The sequence below is a fragment of the Balaenoptera ricei genome, chromosome 10 (assembly GCF_028023285.1).
Source record: "Balaenoptera ricei isolate mBalRic1 chromosome 10, mBalRic1.hap2, whole genome shotgun sequence".
Lineage (NCBI taxonomy): Eukaryota > Metazoa > Chordata > Mammalia > Artiodactyla > Balaenopteridae > Balaenoptera > Balaenoptera ricei.
The window spans coordinates 45178281-45202313 of NC_082648.1; the positions used below are offsets into that span (position 1 = coordinate 45178281).

A 24033-nucleotide genomic window follows, 5' to 3' on the forward strand; every position below is an offset into this window, starting at 1 on the left:
TGCTGTGCCTCCCTACTTTGCTCCCCACAGGTCCCCATGTTTGCCTTTCTGGTGGCGGGAGGTTGGGTGCACTGACCTCTGGGAACTCCATCGCCTGTTCCTGGAGAGCTTGGTTTGGCGGAGATGGAGGGGGCTGTGGTTCTTGGGACTCCCTCCCGGCCCTTTCAAGTCTCAGACAGACAGACACGCACACTGATTCAGAAGCCAGACAGCTTTATTGGGGGGACACATGGCACTTTTGGGTGTGGGCCTTGCATGCAAACATCAAAGGACGGCATGTCACTTCCTCCCAAAGCGCCGAGGGGCAGCCAGGCTCCGGAATGGGGAGCTCAGCCCTTCGTTGCTCCAGGAGCCCCGGGTGTTTCTGCCAAACCTTAGGAGAGATCCATCCTCAGCTGTAGGCCCTTCCAGTGCCCCCCCTTCCCCGCTGCCCTCCCGCTCCTCTCACTCTGGCCCTTGTCTTGCCCGTGTCCCTCTTAGACTCACCTCTGGGGCTGAATCAGGAAGGCTGGACTCCGGCTGGGTCTCTGTATGGCCTGGAGCAGGGAGCGCAAGAGTGCCCCGGGGGTCTGGGCATCCTGCGGTGGGCGGGCTCCACTGTCTTCCTCCTGTGGTACAGGGGCATCCGGGAAGGAAGATGGGCAAAGGCCTTGGGCATTTAGGTCACGAGGGGAAGGGAGTGGCTTCCGGGGGCAAGTTGTAGGAGGCTAAGGAGTCATTTTGTCAGATGTGAGGACCCAGGGACCCTGGCAGCCAGAGAGAGTATTTGAACCTGGAGTACAATTCTCAAGCTGAGGTACAGGAAAATGGTGACAAGGGGGTGGGCATGCTAACTTACCGTGACGCTCTGGTCTCCTTCATCCCGGCCCCCTGCTCCTTCAGCACGGCCCCAGTCTGTTACCAGCCGCAGCAGCAGCGTCTGGAGTCCATGCGGCCATCTGCCTTCCTTTGGCCACACCTGCCTCTTATACCTGCTGTGCCCCTGCTCCTCACCCCCGACAGCAGCCTGAGGGGGAATCTAGAGCAGGCGGTGGAAATGCACGGCTCCATTAAGAGCCATCTGGGACCACCCCCCCCCCCCTTTCCTCTGGCCCCCGTGGGACTTCCTGCTCTCAGCCTCCGGCCCCAGCCCCTAAGCCTGGAGTTACAGACTTTATTAGATGCATAAATCCTGTCTCCAGAGCTCAAGAAGCATCATTAATTGCAGATGCTTTGTCAGAGCCAGGCCCTGGGGGACCTTCAAGAACTCCCAATCCCTCAACAGGTTGGAGAGCTCCAACTGATCACCTCCTCTTTCCTAACCTGTAGAATAAAAGCATAGAGAAAGTCCTGTCAGGCTAGGCATTATGTCCTGGGAAGGAAGGAGGGAAGAGCCAGGGTCAGAGTCAGCCAGGATGACCCAGTCTGGTGACTGGAGAGGCTGCAGGAAGGGGCACGCAGCCCATTCACGCCCATGTGTACGTGCCTGTTGGAGGGTCAAAAATGGAATCAATACTCTGAGATTTGCCTGTGGATAGAAAAGTGAGATACAGGAGACTAAAAGGTTTCAGAGCCCCCAGAAAGTGGAGATTGCTTCAGATGTTTGTAGACAGACCCCCATCGTCACTCGCACTGTTTAGGACCTGCCTCGCTTCAGCCTAGGGAGCAGTGCTTTGCAGCCGAAGCACTGCTGCCACCCTGTGGTCACAGCTCTGCATTGTCAGGCCCGGCCATTTCCTTTTTCTGGACCAGTTTGTTAAAGGGTAGGGTGGCTGGAGGTCCTAAGGCCCTGACCCCACAGAGTCCCAGAAAGGCAGGGGCAGGATACTGGGGTGTCCACCTCCCTCTGGTCACGCCAGCCTCTGCCTGGCTCTGGCTCTGACCTACTGGGGCAGGTGCCTAGAATGCCACCTTAGGAAAAATCAGTCACTGCCTCTCAGGAAGCGTTCCTTCAAAGTCATCTGGTACAGTTTCCCTTCTGATCCTAGAGTCCCTTCCTCAGCAGCCCCAGTGTGGTTCTTGATGCTGGAGCGGTGCCATGACATAAAGGGCCTGTGAATCAGACTTGGGCAAGATGCTTAGCTCTCTGTAAGAAGTTTCTTCACCTAAAACATGGCAGCGTTAAAAGGAACCACTTCCTAAGGTGAGCATCATTTGAGATACTTTTTGTAACCCATTCAGCACAGGACCTGGCATAGAGCAGGCTTCCTCACAACGTTAGCTGTGATTATCCTGGGTCCTAGGGAACTTGCCATCTCCTCAGACAGTCCAGACAGAATCATCCTTGCAAGGATCTGGCTTTCATCTCCCTGTGGCCTCCACCAGGGGTCCTGGTTTCCCTCACTCTCAGAGAACACCTCTCATCTCTCATGTTACAAGCCTTTCCCATGTTTGAAGACAGATTTCATTCTTCCTTCCTTCCTTCTTTCTTTCGTCTTTCTTTGTTCAAGGGGAAGCATTCCCCCTTCTTTAAAGCGAGGCATCTAGAAACCAACTTATACTTCTTAGGATAGGTAGATTAGATCAGGTTTTGATACTTCTATCAATGCAGCCTAAGCTAGGGTGAACCTTTTTGTAAGCTTTGTCTCACCGCTGGTCCCAAGCACAGAACCTGACATTCATCATCATTACATCTTGTAGTTTCACCACTTCTTAAATGGGAGCATCAAGTCCATGAGGAGATGGTTCTTCTGTGGGAAATGGATCCTGCGCCATATCGAGGTCCTTGTCCATTCTTATCTGACCAAGTTCAGAGGAGCAAGGTGTGAGGGTAGGTGGGGTGCTGCAGAGCGGTTCCAGGGTCAGAGCCATTTTAATCCAGCTCTTGCACTTCGCTGTGTGCCTTGGGCAAGTGTCTCAAGCTAAACCTCGGGTCATCATCAGTATCATGAGGTAACTGCTCCTGTTATCAAGAGGTTCTGTGAACAGTAAATAACTTGATGAATGCAAAGCATCTAGCACTCCACCTAGCACATAGCAGGCACACAATAAATGTTTACCCTCTGTTATTTCTCTGATCGCCAGTTACGAGTGGATCTGAGCTGAGGCTGCATTCAGAAAGGGGCTGGTCTAGCTGCTTCCTGTGTCCTGGATGGAGGTGATGGGTCTCTCCTTTGGCTAGAAGTTGGAATGGGTTAATTCTTTTAACTTGGGAAACTGTCCTCCCTTCAGTCTCATCCCCACCTCCAAAATCTCTCAATCTTGGTTTCGGTATTTGGCTTTCAGCAACTTCCTTTACTGTTCTCTGGACTCTCATGTGCTCCTGACCACAATGAAGACCACCACTGCCTTTCCCGCTCCCCAGAGGAGACTGGAGCTCCCTGTTTGTGTCAATTGTACCAAACACCAGCCACAAACAAACAGCATGTAAATCTCCTCTCTCCTATTGGAAACCCCTCAGAGGTACCCGGCTATCTCCTGGTCAAGTTCTTTAGCCTGGTAACCCTCCTCACTTGTGGTATCAAGGAATACACAGATGCAAGAAATCAGAAGTGACTGCCCCACACCTCCCCATAGTTCCTGAGCACTACCTGTTTTTCTTGTAAACTATCTTGCCTGTTTCTAAATAAACTCCGCCTCTCATTTCCAGACTCCCCTCCTCCCCACACACATAGAACTCATAGAATCATAGAGCACTTCTCCTTCTGTCTGCGTCTAAGTGCACTCCCCAGGCATGCTGGAAACTTCTTGAAGGTAGGGCTTATTATTTTTTAATTGCGGGCGTGGGGGACATAACACTGAAAGGTTAAGAGGCCACTTGCCTTCCACCGCCCTCCAAGCCCCATCCATGCAAAGCACACAAGTTCTCTAGTGAGGGCTCCCATAATGTCAAGGGCCCTTGTCCCTAAGGGCAGTGCACAGATCTGAGCCTTCTGTTGTGTTACGTAATTTATACAAACCACCCACCTCCCCTAGGCTGTGTCTTCCCCTGCATAAAAAGGAGGGGTAAGAATGCCAGCTGTTTCTGTCCTAAGAAATGGGAGAGTGAAGATCGCAGACATGAAAGCCCAATGAATTCCCAGAAAGAATGGACAATGGGACTTGCAGATCAGGGTACTGAAACATCAGACGGAACAGTGCTTCTCTTGATAGTTTAATGTTATATTTGCAGCATAAATAAGGCACAATATATGTCAGGGCAAGGGAGGGAGGAGAAGGCATGGCTGGGGGATAACTGCTATGTGGCAAGGGGGAAGGAGGAGGGACGGTCAGGGAGAATAGAGCGAAGCCTCTGCCTCAGCCCCGTCCCAGGAGACTGTGAGAGCCTGCTCACAGGGATCATGCTGAAGTGCGTGGAGGGAAAGGGAGAAGACAGCTTCATAACAAAACAGCCTGTAGCACTGCATCCTCCCACCTGTCAAAGTCCACCACTGGGGACTGGGGAAACCCAGACCCAGAGTCAAGTTCCTTGATGACATGGAGAGGTGTTGCTACATGTCAAGATATACAGATGAACAGAGATATAACCATAGGTACACACAGCTTTTCAACAGATACCATGTCAGGAGGCTGTAGCCTCCACTGTTGGGGCTGAAGGCTCATCTCCCTGCCTGAAAGGTGTGTGTTGGGGGCGGGGTGAGTGGGAGAACAGAACAGCCGGTCCTTCCTGTAACAAAGAACATGGAGTGACCAGTCTGCAAGGGAATATGGGACAACTCCTGTCCAGACCCACGCAGGACAGGTTTTAGGAGTAAGCAGAGGAAGACAAACCTAGATTTTGAGATGAGTGACGTTGTTGTTGTTTTAATGGGAGTGGAGGGAGGGACTGGAGGAAATGGAAAAACATGCTAGTGCTAAGGCAGAAGATGGTACTTAAAATATCCTTGATACCCTGTAAGAATTTCCCAGCTTGCCCCTAAGGCAATGGTTCTCAAACTTTAGTGTGTGTTAGAATCACTCTGAGTGCTTGTTAGAGCCCATCCCCAGAGTTTCTGATGAAGTATGTCTGGGATGGGGCCTGAATGTGCATTTCTAACAAGTTCCCAGATGATGGTCCTGCTGGTCCTGGACTACATTCTGAGAACCACTGCCCTAAGGGAAAGTCAATGAAACTAGTGCTCAAAGCCATTTCTTACAGCTAAATCCTCACTCACCAGTAGTTAATGCTGATGAGATAGCTCTGTGCTACCAACCCCCATTAAAAAGAGAAACCCTAGCAGCTACAATACAAACCTGCACCTACAAAGGATGTAAGCTGCCTTAAGCTGCCCTACTCTCCCCAGCCTTTTCTCATTCCAGGGAAGAACTTTACCCCAAAGAGACACGAATGAACTGGTATGGAGGGTGGGAATGTTGGCTAGCAACCACCTACACTCATCCCTGCTGGGTCACCACCCTGGGATGGTGAGGATTTATGTCTGTGTGCACCTGCATGTGTGCAAACAGAAACAGAAATCAGTCTGTACTATGAAGGGAATGATTAGGGTTGCGGGAGGCTGAAGGAGGATGGGGGGCCTCTAATCTGCCTTAGGATCCTCACCTGTCCTGCTCTTCCCTCCGCCCCAGTCAAACAAAAGTCTAAAGAAAGCAGAAAGAGCATATCAACAAAGGCATATGTGATACAGCTAGGAGGACTGGATTCTAAACAGACTGGTTATGACATAAAAAAAAAAAAAAAAAAGTACATTTCCTTCCTGTGTATACAATGTACAATATTAATGAAAAATAATGATTTGGGGATGAGAAGGAAAGACGAGGGGACTTTGTGGGGAAGAGCTGTCTTAGGGCTAGCACCTTTAAAGGAGCCTCTCAGTGTGAGCAAACGGCGGGGGGGACTTAGGAACCAGAGGAGGAATATTTTGGTGTCTACTTGGTGGTTCAGGCTGTAGACGGGGCGTGGTTACAGTTAAGCACCCTGTCTACCAGGATGGGTGGTGCTGGAGGGCAGTAAGTCAGCAAAGGAACTGGCACAACGGAAGAGGCACAGGGAAGGCAGCAAAATGAGGTTCAGTTAGGCCATCTCCTCTTTTACTGCCACCCAGAGTGTATACAGTCTAGGACTTAGGGCCAAGGAGAGGAGCAGAGGCCAAAGGAAGCCAGATTTGGGTGTACGACCAACAGGGAAAGATGAAGTAAAGGAGGTTGTACTCTTTCTAGTCCTTCCTAATAGCGTGGGAGGCTTTCTCAGACTTTTCAACTCTAAGCAAGCTTTCTTTTAAGACAATGGGGCATTAAGTCTGTGGACCAGAAGACCTGGTTCTGGCCCCTTTCTCTATGGCCTTGGGTCTCTAGCTGCTGTGTCCTTGGAGTGAAGTGGGAGGCCTGAGTCCTGTGTTCACTTAGAAGAGTCCTAAGGCATCCACATTCCCAGTCCCTTTTACAAAGTGTCTTCCCTTAGGCCCCTAGAAAGGCCATGTTCCTTAAAAAGAGCTAAGTGACACCCTCCATGATGTTTGTTCTGGTCCAAAGGAGTCTGGAGAGCAAGGAGCAGGGGAGAGTGGCCACACAGCTGGCTGCAATAACAGGGTAAATGTCATTCCCTTTGACTATAGGAGAGACTTCAGGGCAAGCAATCGCTCTCCCTTCTTAGTGAGACCAAGGACCAACTAAAGAGCTGTCTGGGGTTGGGGAGGTCCTGTCGTGTTCCTTCCTCATTTCACTGCTGCTTTACTACTAAGGTTCTGCCAATGCCTCTCAGTTAGGTTCCCAATACTAACTTCCCACTGATGAAAATGAAATAATAAGGACTCAAGAGAATTAGACACGGGGATTAAGAAACTAAATAAGACCCTCTACATAAATTAGCCATCCTACACAGGGACAGACTGGCAGGACTCAAACTTCCTCCATGGCCAAGCAGTGAGGCAGGGCATGTGTGCAGCGACGAACTGATTCTTAACTTGAAAAACACATGACTGAAGGGGGAAGAAAAACAGTCAAGGGTCTTATGAAGGCTCCTTAGGAGCCATAAACGCAGTCAAGCTTTAGGGCAAGGCTACAAGTGGGAAATAAAGATAACAAAAAATGAAACACAACTAAGGCAGGAGAAAATCCCAGGGAGCAGCCATCTAAAGGAAAAGTCCTGAGCACAAGTTATGGCTGTGAAGTTTTAAAGGCAAGTGGAGTCCCTGGAGGTGGTAACCTGCATCCTGACCATCTGCCGTGCCATTTGCTAGTCTGAGTCACCTCAAGGGGCTGTTCCTGTTGGGTCCTGGGTGGGGGAGGATGAGAAAACCATGTTTTCTCTCCTTTCTCTTCACCAGGTGTGGCTTCTTCAACACCAGCTCTGAAAAGCAGGAGGGGAAATTAAAAACAAATGCAGTAGAACATGCCCTCTGACTGGCTCACCAATTTATCAGTCTGAGGAGATGGGAATCTTGTAGCTTAGAACATTTCCTCATTCCTCTATGATAGCCAATTTTGGAAGATAAAATAAGGAAGCTGGCAGTTACTTTGTATGCATGTATAAGATGGAGGTAGGAGAGAGAGAGAAAAGGACATTATTGGCTTGGGCAGATGGCAGAAAGTGGCTCTGGGACAATTGGAAGGGCTTCATACTGAAGGGCTATTAAAGCTGACCTATCTATCCACAGGCCTCTGGCTTCGGACTGCTTCCTATGGCCTTGGTAGAAATTGCATAGTTCAGAGCCAAAGGAAGATGAGGAGTCTGAATGGGGAAGAAAGAGGGACAAGAGGGATGAATTTCCCCCCTGCAACACAACTTTTCAAAGTAAGAATGGCTGAGAGCAACAGTCACCAATTTCCCAGGCAGGTCAGACTCTTCAACAAGCAGGACTCTTCCGCTGACATCAGTGCTCCACCTCCCCTTCCCGTGCCTCCCCCCATCCTAACTTATACTCAAGAAAACCCACTCAGGACCTCGGCTATGATGCCTCAGGGTCCTGGGGCATAGACTATGGAGAAGCATTGCATCCTGGGGGCAGAGAGAAGAAAAGAGCTAAAGAAACGCTACAGAACCAGAGAGACCTAGTGGCTAGGCTTGGAGCCTAGTGAAAGAGAGCGAAGGTAGATCCAGTGAGGACCAGTTGTGAATATCAGACCCTCACCCAGAAAAGAAGACAGATGTGTGAGACTGAGAGATGGGGGGCAAGGGGAGGTGAGGGAGCACAAGGGTCCCCTACATGACAGCTTCCAGAGGGCTGCATCAGAACTAATTATAGAAGAGAAACAGAGACAGGAATGCAGGCAGGGGGACGAAGAGGGAGAGGCAGGAGTGGAAAGATGACCAAAAGCAGTACGTATGCTTTGGCCAGTAAACTCTTGTAAAACATAAAAGAATCCATCTAGTAACTTGATGGAACAAGCTTTAAACTACATTGTTCCTGCCTGTCCTGATGATTAGAATTGAAGGAGGATGGAGTCGGGGATGGGAAGGGAACCAGCCAGTCAGATCCTGGGCTCTTTCCCTTTTCACTACCAAGCAGTATCTAATAAGGCCACAAGATGAGGTTGCCAAGGCTTAGTGGGAGGTGGAAAAGACCCCACCACTAGACTGGGAAAACTCAAGACATAAAATGAGGTACCCAAATAGCTCTGGAAATAAATGAGAAAGGACTAGACCGTTTGAGGTTTCATTTCTCTGTTTTTGTTTTGGTGGCAAGTAGGGAGAAGGACTAAAGTTTATGGAAGAGCTGGGAAATACTGCTACTTCATACATCAAAGGTAACCTTACATTCTCCATAAGTGAATGTTTTAACTAGAATTTACCGAGGGGAAAAAGGGATAAATAAGCAGCTACTGGGAGACAAAGTCCTGAGTCCATGGGGTGGCTAGGGATGGGTCAGCCATTGATATGCCATCAACTCTAGCCTCCCTCTACCTAGCAGGAAGTGGCATGCTGCTAAGAATCAAGAAGGTAATAGCCATGGCTTGGTGGAAAGAGAGGGAACTGAGAAACCGAAACCTAGAAGTACAAGGGTTAGTGTTAAAAGAGACAGGTACACGTGCATGGGCAGGGATGATTGTTCGGACCATCGGGAAAGGCCTTTGGCTGTGGGTACATCAGAAACTTCCCCCTTGGGGTATGATCTATGTGGCTCTGGGGCTGGGAGGCTCCTAGTACAGGTGTCAACGTAAATGACCATGTGAGAAAAGCCCCACATCTGACCATTACTCACAACACACAATTTCCTCCCCATATTGCCGTGTCCAAGGCAGATGGGAGAGGATAAGATGACATCTCTCTTGGCTCTCGGGCGGGCAAGCTCTGGCTGGGGACCTCTCCACCAGGGGAGGCATCATCTGCCCGCAGACTGAGACTGTGGGGTCATGATCACATGCGACTGTATGGGCATGCTCAGTTCTGTCCTTTGGCTGGCCATCTGAGTGAGGACTGAGGTGGCCACAGCTTCAGCTGCAGAGCGAACGCTGAGGCCATTGCTCGGGGCTGTTGCTGAGCTGTGCTGAATCACAGGGGCTGGAGAACCCGTTGGCTCTGAGCTTTCCTTGGGGCTTTCTGCCAGGAAGGAGGGCAAAAAGCAGAGAGCAAGTGGTTAGAAAACAGAATGGGGAAACAGGCAGAACTACCTTTTGCCATAATTCTAAAGGAGCCCAAAGGAAAATGAAGCCCATGTTTTTAGGGGGGAAAACTTCCCAGAATCTTGGCTTCTAAGCCATAAATGGGCTCGGACACTGGAAGTTGTGAGAAGAGAAGCAAGCTAGGCCAAAATTAACCTATCTATCCCAATAAAGCAAACCCCCAACATGTTAATTACACTGCCTGGCTTCTAGGTCTCTGCACAGTTCATCACCCCTATTGGAACACACTTCCTCTTATTCATGTCTTTAAAGGTGATTTAAAATAGATCTCTTTTTAGCTATCCTCTCTTATTAATGCTCACAACATTGCAATCATTCTATTATTTTTAATATTCCTTTAGCATGTAGTTGCACCACAGGTAAACCTGATAAATATCAAGCTACAATCAAATGATGTTATGAATGACCAGTCCTTGGCCAAGGTTCAGTTAACACAACCAACTACAAAGAGGTCTGTCAGACCCTCCTGACTATTAACTAGCTAGGCATTAACGATTTAACACATTTACTTTGAGTTATGCCACTCCACCTAAAGTGACAATAACTTTTATTACTAAACACAAATGTCTGAGCTGCATACAAAGGTAACTCCATGTTGCTTAACAGTCAAGGAGTTTCATTGAACATCAGATAGCCTCTCTGGCTATTTAAACACAGATGTGTAGAATAAGGGCAAAATTTCAATAGTTGGTTGTATTTCTGATCTCCTGATAAATGCCTGAGTCTTCTTTCAGGATTCAAATACTACCTCCTCTGTGAAGCCTCCTTTGTTACGCTCAGGAAATTAACTATTTCATCGTTTGTGCTTTCAGAGCATACATTCATTTATTCATCAAATATTTACTGAGTACTGCCCGTGTGCCAGGCATTAGGGTACATAAAGAATAGACAGACTCCTTGTCCTCAGGAAGTTCCCAGTCTAGGGGCTCTTTGGGATATCTGTGCTTACCTTACCCATGGGTTGACATGTTTATCTCCTCATAACCCTATGAGTCTCTCAGAGATAAGAGAGTGTCTCATTTGTCTTATGTCAGGTACCTACCACTATGTCCATACCACACAGTAGGAACTAAATACATCTTTGCTGTAACAAATAAGTAATTTCAAAGATTGACTATCTGTCAGAGTTCTTGTAGGGACTGAATAGAAACCTTACTGTATATAGACTTCATACTGATAAATACTCAGTCCTTGTCATCCTTAGCCCATCAAAAGGATTGAAATAGTTGATCACTAAACTTCCTGAAACACTTTCTTATCTTGGCTTACAGAACACCACACTCAGCTACTCAGCTGGTTTTCCTCCTACCTGCTTGGCTACTCATTCTCAGTCTCTCTTGTGGGTCCCTTCTCATCTCTCTGACCTCTAAATATTGGAGTACCCAGGGCTCAGTCCTGGAACTTCTCTTTTTCTACCTATGTGCTCTCTTTGACAATAACATTTCATCCAGTTTCATGGCTTTAAAAACTATCCATATTCTGCTGACTCCCAAAGTTGTACCTTCAGCCTTTCCTCTGAACTGCAGACCCATACAACCAGCTGCCTGCTTGACAGCTCCACCTGCAAGCCTAAGAGGCTTCCAAACCTGAGCTCCCGATATACCACCCAATCCATTTCTTCCTACACTTTCCCCTATCTCAATCAATGGCATCTCTGTTCCTGCAGTCGCTCAGGCCAGAACCTTTGGTGCAATTTTTGATTCTTCTTTTTCCTCACATATACTGCCCCATCTGGCCATCATCAAACCTTGTCACTCTAACTTCGAAATATATCCTGAATTAAATCCCTTCTCACCACTTTCACTACCGCCATCCAGTCCAAGGCTCCATCACCTCTTGCTCATATGATTGTGATAGCCGCCCCCCCTAAGTGGACTGCCTGCTTCTGCCCATGCATTCCTCACTCTCTAACAGAGTGACCCTGTTAAAAATAAGTCAGATCAGCCATGTCACTATTCTACTGAAAACAACCCTCTAATGATCCCCAAAGTAGAGTAAAAGCTAAGGTCCTCACTATGACCAATGAGGCCCTAAAGGAAAATGCTTCCATTACCTCCCCTACCTCATCTCCAAATAGTCTGCATTCCCCATTCTCTCCAATCCAGCCACACTAGCCTCCTTGGTGTTCCTAAAATGTGCCAGACATGCTCGCACTTTGGGTCTTTGCATTTGCTGTTCCTCCTGCTTGCAGTACTTTTCTCCCGTATTAATGCATGGCTAGCTCCCTCACTTCCTTAAGGTCTTCAGTCAAAAGACACCTCATCTAAAATTTCAACCCTGCTGCTAACATTTCATATTCCTCTTTCTTGTTTTATTTTTGTCTTCCAAGCATTTATTCTTATCTAACATACTATATATATTGTATCTATTTATCTAGTTTATTGTCTGTCTCACCTACTAAAATATAAGCCCCTCACGGGCAGGGACTTCAATCTAATCTATTTGGTTCCCTATTATGTCCTCAGCATGTAAAACAGTGCCTGGCACAGAACAGGCTCAATCAATATCTGCCTAATGAATGCATGTACCCTGAAGTACACAGTAAAATTAAAATTTAAATAGAGATGTTTAAAATTGGTGATGTGGTTACTCTTTTCCTATGGGAACACATCTCTGAAATGATAAAGACATTAGTGGAAAAATAATTCAATATATCAAAATTTGATAGCCAACATTTCTATGAATTTATTTAATTTGTAAAGGAAAATGATTTATTAGCTTTTACTGTCCATAAGCAAATTATTCACAGTAATTTTAATTTCAGGATTGTGCTTATCCTGAGCATGACTCTGTGACCAGCTCTTCCTAGCACTATATTATTTGTGCTCACAGATTACAAACTGAAACCAACATTAGCCCATCATTAGAAAGATAAAATGTACCGCCAAATCTCAATGCTTAACAAACCCCAATGTATCATCTGCTGTTATATCCTCTTGAGGCCAAGACAGTGGCTTTGGAATAAGAAGAGCTGGATGTGAATCTTGGCTCTGCCAATTCACCAACTGTGTAACTTCAGGTAAGTGACTAATCTGAGTGCAGTTTTCTCGTGTGTAAACGCAGGTAATATCTATTTCATGAGAGAACTGGGAAGATGGTTGAGTGCCTCACACAAAGTAGGTACCCAATACATATTGCTACCCTTTTTCTCTAACTACAATAGATAATTAGGATAACTATATTGTTCTCAAAAATTTTTTTGATAAGACTGGTTGTTCCACAAAGGCTGTTCACTCGTCAATCTGGGCCCCCCAGAACATTCAGAATGGGGTTATAAAATTATAGAGTTGAGACACTCACTACATGCAGTGTGCTGACTGACTGACCTTGCTTAGGTTGTGAGCCACTCACCTAAGTAGCCTTGGGTCTTTTTCTGTAGTGCTGTGACTGGGCAGTCTTTATGAGCTAACAGCAGCTGTTTCAATTGAGCCACCTCATTGCGTAGTAATGTGACTTCATTCTGAGGAGGGAGGGAAGAAAAGAATATGAAGAAAATTTATGCTCCACTCTTGAACCCCCCGTAGCTATGCCCAAAGTGAGGACAGAATGCTGTCTGGATTTTCTCCCTCAAATCTGGGAAAGATCCAGCAAGGCTTCAGACGGCCCAGGGCCAATACAGCCACGAATTCAATGACAGGAGCTGCTTACAGTGATAGTAGGGATTTTAAATAGAAAAATTAGTCCTATTTAGGATAAATATGATTACACCAAAATTAATAATGCATATGTCCTTTGATTAAGAAAGCTAACTTCCAGAAATCTATTTAACAGAGCTATCTACTCAAGTGCATACAATGTACACTGCAGCACTGCTGTTCTGGCAAAAAATTAGAAACATTATAAATATCCATACCTTATAACATAACTTACACTATAGAATGCTACACTGTACAGCTATTTACAAACATGAGGTAGGTCCTCTGTATACATGGCTAGATCTCCAGGAGATACTGTTTTATGTTACAACAGACAGTCCCTCCCTGACTCCCCCACAAAAGCTATAAATGAAAAAAATATTAGAAATACATACATGTCTGGTAGGTACACGCCAAACTTATCTACAAGGAAGAGAATGAGACTAGGAAAGACATGTTGAAGAGAGACTTTATTTTTAATCTGTACCTCTGTGTGTGTATGTATGTGTATATTATATATATGTTATATAAATATATTACCTTTGTAATGGAATATTTTAATAAATAATCAGAAGAAGGGAAAATAATGTTCAAGAAAATATCTGGGGACTTCCCTGGTGGTTCAGTGGTTAAGAATCCACCTGCCAATGCAGGGGACACGGGTTCAAGCCCTGGTCCGGGAAGATCCCACATGCCGCGTGGGAAGATCCCACATGCCGTGGAGCAACTAAGCCCGTGCACCACAATTACTGAGCCCACACTCTAGAGCCCGCGAGCCACAACTACTGAGCCCGCATTCTGCAACTACTAAAGGCTGCGCGCCTAGAGCCCATGCTCTGCAACAAGAGAAGCCACTGCAGTGAGAAGCCCACGCACAAGGAAGAGTAGCTCCCGCTCGCCGCAACTAGAGAAAGCCCCGCACGCAGCAAAGAAGACCCAGCACAGCCAAAAATAAATAAATAAGAAAATATCTGTATTATAACCGTTCTATTTGTGTTTGCGTGGCTTTTTCTTTCTTTTATTAAGCTGCGTTACCTGGGCAAATACTTTCCCTTTGGGTGTTCCACTACCCCTGTCAGATTCTACTGATGACTTAAAAAGAGCACCCTGGGGCACTTAATCTAATTCCCTTCATCCAAACTGGTCTATGGGTGACTCATTCTAGTAGCAGATTTGGGAGTAGTGGTGGGTGTCCTTTTCAGTCCCCGGGGAAGAGGTTTCAACTCTGACTGTTAAGACATTCTTTCTGCATTCTCCCTGGCATATGTTCTGGATCTGTCTTAATTTAAAGAATTATCGTCTTCTATTATATCGTCCCACTTTTTCCTGATTCAATCTCACTTTCCAGATTCAACAATCCTAATAATCACCCAGGACACACTCACACTCAGCTGAATGTTCTGAGACGTGAGTTCCTCAGCCTTCTTCTCTAGGGAGGACACCCACAGCTTCCGCTTTTGACGGCAGCGCGAGGCTGCGGCCCGGTTGCGCTCCAGAAAGCGCTGCCGCCGCTCATCTGGATCTTCATCCACCGTGCGCCGACGTCGCCCTCCGGTACTAGGAGTGGGTTGGGCTGGTGAAACCTGTTGCCCAGAAGGAAGAGGAGTTACTTGAAGGGAATGTCAGTCCTTTCCAAACTAAACCTGACGTAAGCTCTGGCAAAGATCTGGTAAAAGTATGTACCAGTCTCTGTAACCACAGCAAGTCTCATCACTATGTCCCTTAGCTTCTCTTCTGTAGTAGTTCCTCATTCTGCCTCTGTTTTCTTTCAGTCTTCTCAGTTCCATACTCTGATTATTTCTGAGACAGACAGACAAAATGAAACTAGGATCACTTTTTGTTTCTTAACAGGAAATCTTGTAGGCAGGGAAATTATAATCAAGGGAGGTGTCAGGGGAAATTTTAGGGAGACTATGGAATAAAAAATTGGAGAATCACCTATCTGGTCAAGCAATATATACAAATAACTGTGTGCTACAAGTTTCAGAAAAGGAGAAAAGATTTTAGTATCAGTGAGATATGAGCTATCATGGAGATGTATGAATTAGTATATTCTTTTTTTTTTTGGGCACACCACATGGCTTGCAGGATCTCAGTTCCTTGACCATGGATTAAACCTGGGCCACAGCAGTGAAAGCCCAGAATCCTAACCACTAGGCCACCAGGGAACTCCCAATATATTCTTTTTATTTAAATCAGTTATTAATCATCCTCAGCAACGCCCCCCCTTCCTGCCTTGTTTGTTCTGTTTTTAAAGAGAAAAACATTTTTTAATCCCTTTACAAATTGGCGATTTAAGACTGTCTTTTGTTTTTAAACTTCAGGCTGATGTCTCTTGTCTCTAAAGCACTTTTGAATCATCTTCCTTTTCTGTTAGCTGGTATGTATTCAAAGAAGATAGACCAATTTTATAATAACGGTCAAAATTAAAATATAGAAAGGTCAACCATCTGTATAAAAGAAACTATGTAACGTGAAACGCCAAATATAAATTCTTCCTGAATCTGTTGCTATTAGAGAACATCTATATTGGTAGTTCCCAAATGCCAGAGCTAACGTTAGTTGCACGAGAATAAGCATAAGCTTATAAGAAAACAGAATCTTATTCTACTTCAGGCCCTACTGAATCATGCTCTCCATTAACATAGATAATGAAGAGATCATTTTATTTATTCAGATTAATATTCTCTCTCCTAAAAGAAAAAAAGTGGAGAGGAAATTTCAAACTTATTTTAATGAGCTACAGGCCTTGGGGTCATCGCTTCTCACTGTACTAAGGGAAGTTTACACAAATTCTCCTGTGATTTTCAATTTCCTCTTTGTCCTGAGCTCACTGGAGCACATGTAAAGATTGGCGCTTGAGGAGGAGAATGGGGAAAAGGAAATGATGGGTTCCTATTCTCTCATAGGCAACTCAACAAGACGTGCAGGGAATGGAGGTAAAAGAACAGACCAAGAGAAAGACAGGAAGACTAACAAGGAAAGGAATTAGTGGTAACTAAAAAATAAGTCATGTCATTTCCTCAAGAGGGGAAGCAGCACAACTTGGGCAAGGGGGCTACTGCTTTACCATTTCCAGAAGGGACTGGCATTAGAAGGGGTTACAGGAGGGTGGGCAGGCTTAGCTTCCAACAAGAAAACTCAGATGAGAGCTTTTGTTGTTGGCCAAGCTTTAAGGCAGCATATGGTCATTAAATGTTAGGACATGTGGTGGTAAGTGATAAAGCAGGTGGTGACATCAGGAAAAGGGGATGGGCAAAAGATGTAACTCTAGAAACTGATCTCAGGTTGTTGTCACCTAACCAGTACAGACAATATGAAAACTGAGGCCTATTCAGTTTTCAAAGAAAATTAGTAAAACTGAGGCCTCCTTGAAAAAAAGAGTTGGGCTTCTAAATGGGATCCCTCTGGCTTTTTTAAGACTTTAATTTCTCCTGATAAAAAGACATTCAATTGATAAGGAAAAAGTGTTTTTTGGGGGTGTGTATTTGTTTACTGAGCCATCTTAATACTGTGATATCACATTTTATTCATTTTATTAATATACTGTTTTTCTTTTTTCTTTTTTTTTTTTGGCTGTGTTGGGTCTTCATTGTTACGTGCAGGCTTTCTTTAGTTGTGGCGAGCGGGGGCTACTCTTCGTTGCGGTGTGTGGGCTTCTCATTGCGGTGGCTTCTTTGTTGCGGAGCACGGGCTATAGGCGTGCGGGCTTCAGCAGTTGTGGCACGTGGGCCCTAGAGTGCGTGGGCTTCAGTGGTTGCGGCGCATGGGCTAAGTAGTTGCGGCACGCGGGCTCTAGGCGCACGTGCTTCAGTAGTCGTGGCGTGCGGGCTCAGTAGCTGTGGCTCGTGGGCTCCAGAGCGCAGGCTCAGTAGCTGTGGTGCACAGGCTTAGTTCCTCTGCAGCATGTGGGATCTTCCCGGACCAGGGCTCGAACCCGTGTCCCCTGCATTGGCAGGTGGATTCTTAACCACTGCATCACCAGGGAAGTCCCTAATATATTGTTATTATCTGATTTTTGCTATAAATCTAATCAGGTAAGGTTTTTTAGGCGGGTGGGGGGTAAGACCTAAGATAGGAGAGACTAGGGGAAGCCTCCTTTGATGTACAAAGTGGTTTGAAGTGAGGTTCTGTCACATTTTAGAGGGTTCTGCAGATACAGCATTCACATATAGAAATAACCAAAAAGCAGAAAACAAAAACTGAGACCTCCTCTGTGACAGTTCTGCATTATCCAGTCTGTTTGCATTTGGTACAACCCAAGGATGGATAAAGAATAGTGCATTTTGCTACTTTCAAACTGTCAACAAGAACCAAAGTGCAGGTAGATGCCCAGAATGCTGAAATCCACTCTTCTTTCATTTTCTTGCTCCTTGAAAAACAGATATGACTTAAAGAGTAATGGTGACACAGCTGGTTCCCCCATCCAAGGGTCTAACTGACCTGTGGCTGGGCAGGGGATGGGGCGTCAGGGTGCTGGATGAGGATCTGGCTTTGCTCTGGACGGGCTGTCACCATGGTGCTGGCAGTCCCCACCACCATTCCACAGCCACCATTGATTGAGGAGACTTGGTGGGTTAGGGTAGCTTTTAGTCTCTGTAGGAAAAGATAAGAAAAAATAGCTTGTCAAGGGTGAGATTCTATCAAGGGTGAGAAGAGTGGGCTTAGATTTTATTACTGATGTCACAGACAACTAAAATTCCCACACTGGTTTTCCCTTAACAGAGGGATTAAAAGAAAATGACAGAGAGAGAGAATGTGCCCATGATCCCTAAAATACCTACTCTGTCCCCTCACTATCATCCTGGGCACAGTTGGAGGGCGGGGGTTGCTGAAGCTATAGAGTCCAGATGAAAGCTCTCTCTCCTGGAACCTGGCCAGGGGCTGGTTATTACGCAGTTATTCACCTCCTGGCCAGCTCTCCTGCCCACTCATCCACCCCTCCATCTGTCACCCTGGAACTGAAACAGCAAGAGTTCCACTCCAAACAATCTGTGCTGCTTCTTTTCACTGCCATGGTCTATGTACCAGGCTCTAAAGGTGGAAGAGAAGAGATAGGAGTCATGAATCAGGGTCTTTTCTTCTCCAGACGCCACAACTGGGTGGGTCTTTAGCTCTGCAAGCCCCAGAAGATACCACTTCTTTCAGAAGGGCCAGCATTGCCCCAGGCTGGGATGTACTCACCATCTTGGCTTCTGATGGCATAGGGTGGCCAGAGGGAGAAATGGAACCACTGCTGTTAACTGGTGGGCCAGGGATACCAGGAATGTTGGGCACCATAGACACAGGTCTGGCCAGCTGGATCAAGAGAAGGAAGAAAAACCAGAAGGGAACATAATGCTATTAGTGGGGCAACAGCTTCCCCAAATGAAGTGCTTTTGAGATTGGCACATTAGGGCCTGTTCTATGCAACCTGCCCATAGGGCATGCAGAAACAGCCTGGGAAATACCATCCCCCATGGAGCACCACAGGATAGGGGATCTAATCCTTCAGGGCTATGACAATTTCTATGGGAAAGGCTGAGGCTGTATCTTGAGGAAAGTGGTGGGCAATTTGTGAGGTACTTAGTACCAAGTGAAATCAACCAATCAGCAGGCTGGCAAAATCAATTCTTAGACCAGGAGCCAACTGTCCAGATGAGCCTTTGTTTACTGTTCCATAGTGCTGGATTGGCAGAGGTTAGTGAAGAGTATGGCAGGCTGCCATGTTCAACTACTACAGACCAGAGCCCACGTTTCCCTGGGGCTCATGTGTGTTTATGAGCATTCAGGTGGAAGGGAGGGGTTAGTGTCTTGGTAGGGCTGGCTGCCCCAACTTCAGAGCTCACCGATATAACAGAAGGCATCTGTACCGGAGGCCCTGGCAGCACAGGCATGGTCTGTCCATTAGCAAGATGCATGACGAGAGGGAGGGAGCCAGTGGGAGACCTAGAGGAAATATGAAGTGAAATGCTCATAATACAGACCCTTTTGCCAATGATCCTCATCCTATAATTACAGCAGATTTCCCAGTCTTTTCTAGTAGCGTTGTAAAATCTTGGCACCCTCATGAAGCTGGATAAAGCAGGGAATGCTACTTACCTTACCTTATAGATGGAGAGAAATCGCAAGATCTTTACACCTTGCAAATTAAATGCACCACTGAATTCAAGTGGGTGGGAAGCTAATCCTATTAAGAGTTTAGAACAATTAAATAAACATCCCTACCACTGGCATGTATAAATTCTGTCTTGCCTTAGGCAAGGAATACTTCGACCAAAGCTGCCATTTTGCAAAGCTGAATTATGTCATATGATAGCCAAATCTGAGTAAGTTCCTCCTGTTCCTTTCCACGTTTTGCTCTACTCTGTCTAAGAGAGAAGCCATCCCTTTGTATTTTTCTTAGTGGGTCTAGAGAACAATAAACTTTAAGAGGCTGAAGCCTGACAACAACCTCTTAACCCATGGGTACCTGGGGACAGGATCTTAAGTCATCCCAATAGGAAATCTGTATGGGCCATGCTGGGAGTGAAGACAAAAGTAGGAATAGCAAAGACCAAGAACTCTAACTGGGACTGAGGGGAACAACCAGACTTAAAAAAGATGACTTAATGGGTTTCAGCGCCTCATTCAGTAGTGCCTCCACATCCATATGATTGAGGCCAAGAACTAAATATATACTTCCCTGTGTGACCTCCACCACTATAATGAACTTCCTAAAGTTCTAAGGATTCTTCTTTTAGATCGAAGAAGTATTAAACCTCCAAATTAAGGCAGTACACCCCCAAATAAATTCTTGCTTGTCTACTAAAAAGGTAAAGAAGATTCTGTTTATGGGGTGAAAAATTTATGTTGAGAGACAATCTCAGTGACTTGTTTTCCTTGAGTATTCAGAAACAGTCTCTATTTAATCAAATAATTTCACACAGAGGAATGACATTCAGGCTTCACTGTTTCTCCCTGCTCTCTTTACTCACCCCAGTTGCCTGTTGGATGGTGGAGCCTGTGTGATGACGGAGGTTGGGGAAGGAAGGGTTGGGTGAAGTGGATCATAGCCCAAGTGGAGAGGCAGGGAGCCAGGGCGTACAATGGTAGGTGTGGGCGTAGAGATCACAACAGGCTTTGGGGCAACATCCTGGGGAGAAGACACCAACAGATTACAAAATGCTTTAAGGGACTGCTTATAAGAAAATACATAGCTGGTAAAATCTAGTATAAATTTATTGGAAAGAGCACTTGGACTACTCATGTAAATCATGACCTGATTCCATCGTGATCATGGACCCATACCTCACTCACTCATTCAGTAGGAATGCTGAGTTAAGACCTTTTGGCTATCTCCCTTTCAGGGATGATGGCTATATGAGTGAGATGACAGTTGGCAGATCACTTGAAATTTCTGTAGAAGCACTAGAGTACCATATAAATTCTAAGGAGTGTTATAATTTTTTTTGGCAGGGGACCATGCCGTGCAGCATGTGGGATCTTAGTTCCCCAACCAGGGATCTGCAGTGGAAGCGTGGAGTCTTAAACACTGGACTTGCCCGGTAAGTCCCAGGAGTGTTATAATTTTTCATGATCTAGATACTCTCATTCTAAACTTGATGCTCAAGTGTCCACTGATCTCTAATAGGAAAAGACAGGAATAAGACTGGTGATAAGGCAACCCAACTGGTCTTAACCCAACGTCTCCTATAGACCTCTTAAAAAAAGGGCTACGGAAGTTTGAATAATGATCATATTGTGATAAAACAAACTGCTTCCCACTGTTAAGTTGTAAGGACCTTACGTTGCCAGTGGCTACAGTGGCCCTGAAAACATCTCTAAACAGCCTCTAGGACCTGGCTGCTGATGAAAAGAGGAGGGAGGGTACAGTTGTAATGTTTATGGAGAGGGTAGTTTTGAGATGTTAGCAAACCAATTTTGGAGGGAGGTAAGACGAGGTACAGATGCTCTATCCACAGTGGATATTAAAGTTAATAACCACTGGTAGCACAGCAGAGACTGGAAGGAGGTTTGATGGGGCTTCTGAGGTTATGATGAAATTATCAAGGTGTTGGTTACATAAGCTGTAAACTTTGTGAAAATTCAGTAAGCTGTATACTTACAATTTATGTGCTTTTCTGTATGTGTGTCATATTTCAATAAATTTATAAAAAATAATACTTCACAAAAAGTTTCCTTTAAAAAAAATAATAATCAGAATCCTGATAGATACTCCCTTTGAATCACTAGAAAACTTCCCTCTGGGAAGACTTTTTTTCTAAATTGTTTAATGTTCAATTTATGAATTATGTGATTTTTCTTTTCCACTTATCAATTGAAGTAGTACAACATACATAAAGTACGTTAATCTAAAGGATAAAATAAAACTAAATGACTTTTTATATATGTAACAAGTCTTGTTATGGACATTTGGACTGCTTCCAGTTTTTTGACTATTACGAATACAACTGCTGTGAACTTTCTTATATACTTCTTTTGGTGGACATATGCACTAATTTCTCTTCCATACAGACTTAGAAGTGGAGTTGCTAGGTCAGAGAATAGGTGTAATTATATAAATCTTCTAAACAATTAATATTTATTTATATATAATCAATCCTCCTTATCACACAATATTTATATAACTAACGCATCAAAACTTCATCTATCAATTAACATTTGAGATGACTCTTGGTAGAGTTTTACCTTCTCCTTGAGTGGTGGGGAGCAGGGGCTAGAGGCAGGACTGTCAGGTGGGGATGAGTCTACCTCCACTGGCTCTTCTTCTTTGATTTTGATGTCTGGTGTAGAAGGCAGAGACATGTCAAGGGGCCCAGAAGCAGCCTGTTAAAAGAGAGAAATGAGCATAGTTCAACCCCATGGATTCCCTTCAAGTTAAAGCTATATCTTCCCAGTTAAAAGATGAGGGAATATACTTCTAAGAAGTTCAGTCCTTGGTCAAAGCACCAAACTGAAAGTCAAGGAAATGTGGAGCCCAGGTTTTATGTACAACTCTGGCCAAATCCTTTAACTTCTCAGGGCTTCTGTTTCCCTCCGATAAAATGAAGTTATATCTGCCTCACCATGGGTAAACACTTATAAAGATTCCGAAAGGGAAAAAAAAAAAATTAAAATGCTTATAAAGGCCCTGAAAGTAGAAAATTAAAAAAGATGTCATTTATCCATGCAAATACTATGACTATATTATTTTTCAGGAAAGTACGGTTCCTGAATCCAGTGCCTTCCTATTCCCAACCAGCTCCACTGGCTACTAGAGAGCTGTGAACAATTTTTCTGCCGATCAGAATGACTAGGTTACCCAATCACCAAAAGCAAAACAAATCAAATTGGCTATTAAAGTACTGTCAACAAGACAGGAAATATCTTTTCTGGGGAACTCTCCATGCTTGATGGTGTTCTCACCCCAAAATCTGGTGCTAGAGGCTAGAAGTTAGGAAGATGGGGGTTTGGGGCAACAAAGAAAGGAAAGGCTGATCATGTGATCAGTGAAAGAAATTAGAACTTGGTCCCAGGAGCAGGACTGGAGAAAACCAGAAGGGAAAGAGTACTTTTCTGGCCATGGAGCAATCAACTCACAGAACTGTGGAGCCATAAATGGCTTTGAAGAGAACAATAAACCATCTGAGATGACCCTGATACTGCGCCACAATAGGAGAGCTGGCACTGCAGTTCAGTTTCATGACAAAGTGGGTCCTTTGTTCTATTCTTCCCATATCCTAGGCTTCTTGGTGAAAGAGGAGCTTTAATTTATCCCTTGCTATCTTAATCACTAGAAATCTTGGTATTTGAGCAAACTGAAGATAATCTAGTGTCTACTACATGGTAATGTAGTGGTAACGGTTCTTTCTCTCCAATCTGATAAGGATGAGCAACAGCAAAGATGGTTGCATTTCTGCCCTCATTTTTTCTACATACATGTCAGGTCCAGTTGGGCTAATTCTCAGATCCCTGAAGTCAGAGGGTGGTAGGAAGGAGAGGCCTCTAAGTAAATACAATCACAAGTTTAAAATCTCATAGAGGAATCTCCTAGAAAAGCTGTGGTTCATAAAAGTTTGGGGCTCATTAAACACTCCTGGAGACAATTTTCCACTGAGCCTGTGCTTCTCATCAAGTAGACGTGAAGACCACCCCTGACCCAGCAGGGAGAAACACTGAGAGATGCCCAATGAGTAGAGGCCTAACTATGAATGGCTTCCTGTGTCAAGTGAGCTAAAATGGAAGTGGAAAAGACTTGGAGCCTTAAAAGGAGGTTAATTTTCTTGAATTTGCCTATAATGAGTTTGATTTAAAATCCTTCACACCCTGGTGGAAACAATTTGATTTCTTTGTTTGCGGGGAGGGAGAAATGACAGGGGGGATGAGGTAAGGAAACTGTAAAATAAAATTATACCACATAGGTTGAAGCAACTGATTGATGAGGGACCTGGGTCTCTGAAGAAAAAGAAGGACAAGCAGACTGTGGCTAGTTCTGCTGTTTGAAAGGAGAACTACAAATATATGCCACTGTGTTTCCCCACTTTCTTTTAGTTTGCAGGAGACAGCACGAAATGAAGATCACAGAAAAGCTATGGAACTTGGAAAGACCCCCAGTGATAAGAAAACTTCATTCTTATAATTTAAGATGGATGAAAAAATCATGCACAAACTCTCTTGATTTACCTGCTATCTCCCTCTTAAGAGGGAAAGAGCTCCTCCTGGAAATTTTTTCTTATGTCTTGGCTTTCCTATATTCTGATGGGATTCCATGCCTCACTGTACCATGCAATTATGGGAGGTACATGTGTTAATGTATATATGTTTTGAGACAGAGATACTGGAATTTTTTTCTGAATTATTATGGAACACAGACATGATTTTACGTAGTGACTAATAACCCAGAATTCTAATTCTAAAGTAAACTTTGACCTTCTCAATTTCCTTTTTTTCCAAAACCCCT

General features: G+C 45.0%; 2 protein-coding genes across 5 annotated transcripts in view; both read right to left on the minus strand.

The window, feature by feature from the left end:
* Window positions 1-196: 196 nt before the first annotated feature.
* NPFF (neuropeptide FF-amide peptide precursor) lies at window positions 197-9172 on the minus strand. The gene is made up of 4 exons (XM_059936041.1): window positions 9057-9172; window positions 839-1018; window positions 487-608; window positions 197-373 (listed from the first exon to the last, which is right to left on the minus strand). The coding sequence occupies exons 1-4, from the start codon at window positions 9075-9077 to the stop codon at window positions 280-282; spliced, it is 417 nt and encodes a 138-aa protein (XP_059792024.1). The 5' UTR covers window positions 9078-9172; the 3' UTR covers window positions 197-279.
* Window positions 4056-24033, minus strand: part of LOC132373240 (cyclic AMP-dependent transcription factor ATF-7) — a 91689-nt gene continuing 71711 nt past the window's right edge. For 3 of the 4 annotated variants that reach the window (XM_059936002.1, XM_059936004.1, XM_059936003.1), the window contains 8 exons: window positions 21783-21920; window positions 20069-20226; window positions 18941-19040; window positions 18297-18410; window positions 17556-17708; window positions 14498-14695; window positions 12829-12937; window positions 4056-9394 (listed from right to left, as the gene is read on the minus strand). In XM_059936002.1, coding sequence (XP_059791985.1) covers window positions 9177-9394; window positions 12829-12937; window positions 14498-14695; window positions 17556-17708; window positions 18297-18410; window positions 18941-19040; window positions 20069-20226; window positions 21783-21920 — 1188 coding nt within the window. In that variant the 3' untranslated portion in view covers window positions 4056-9176. The remainder of the gene's footprint in view (window positions 9395-12828; window positions 12938-14497; window positions 14696-17555; window positions 17709-18296; window positions 18411-18940; window positions 19041-20068; window positions 20227-21782; window positions 21921-24033) is intronic. The other variant, XM_059936005.1, reaches the window with a different exon arrangement.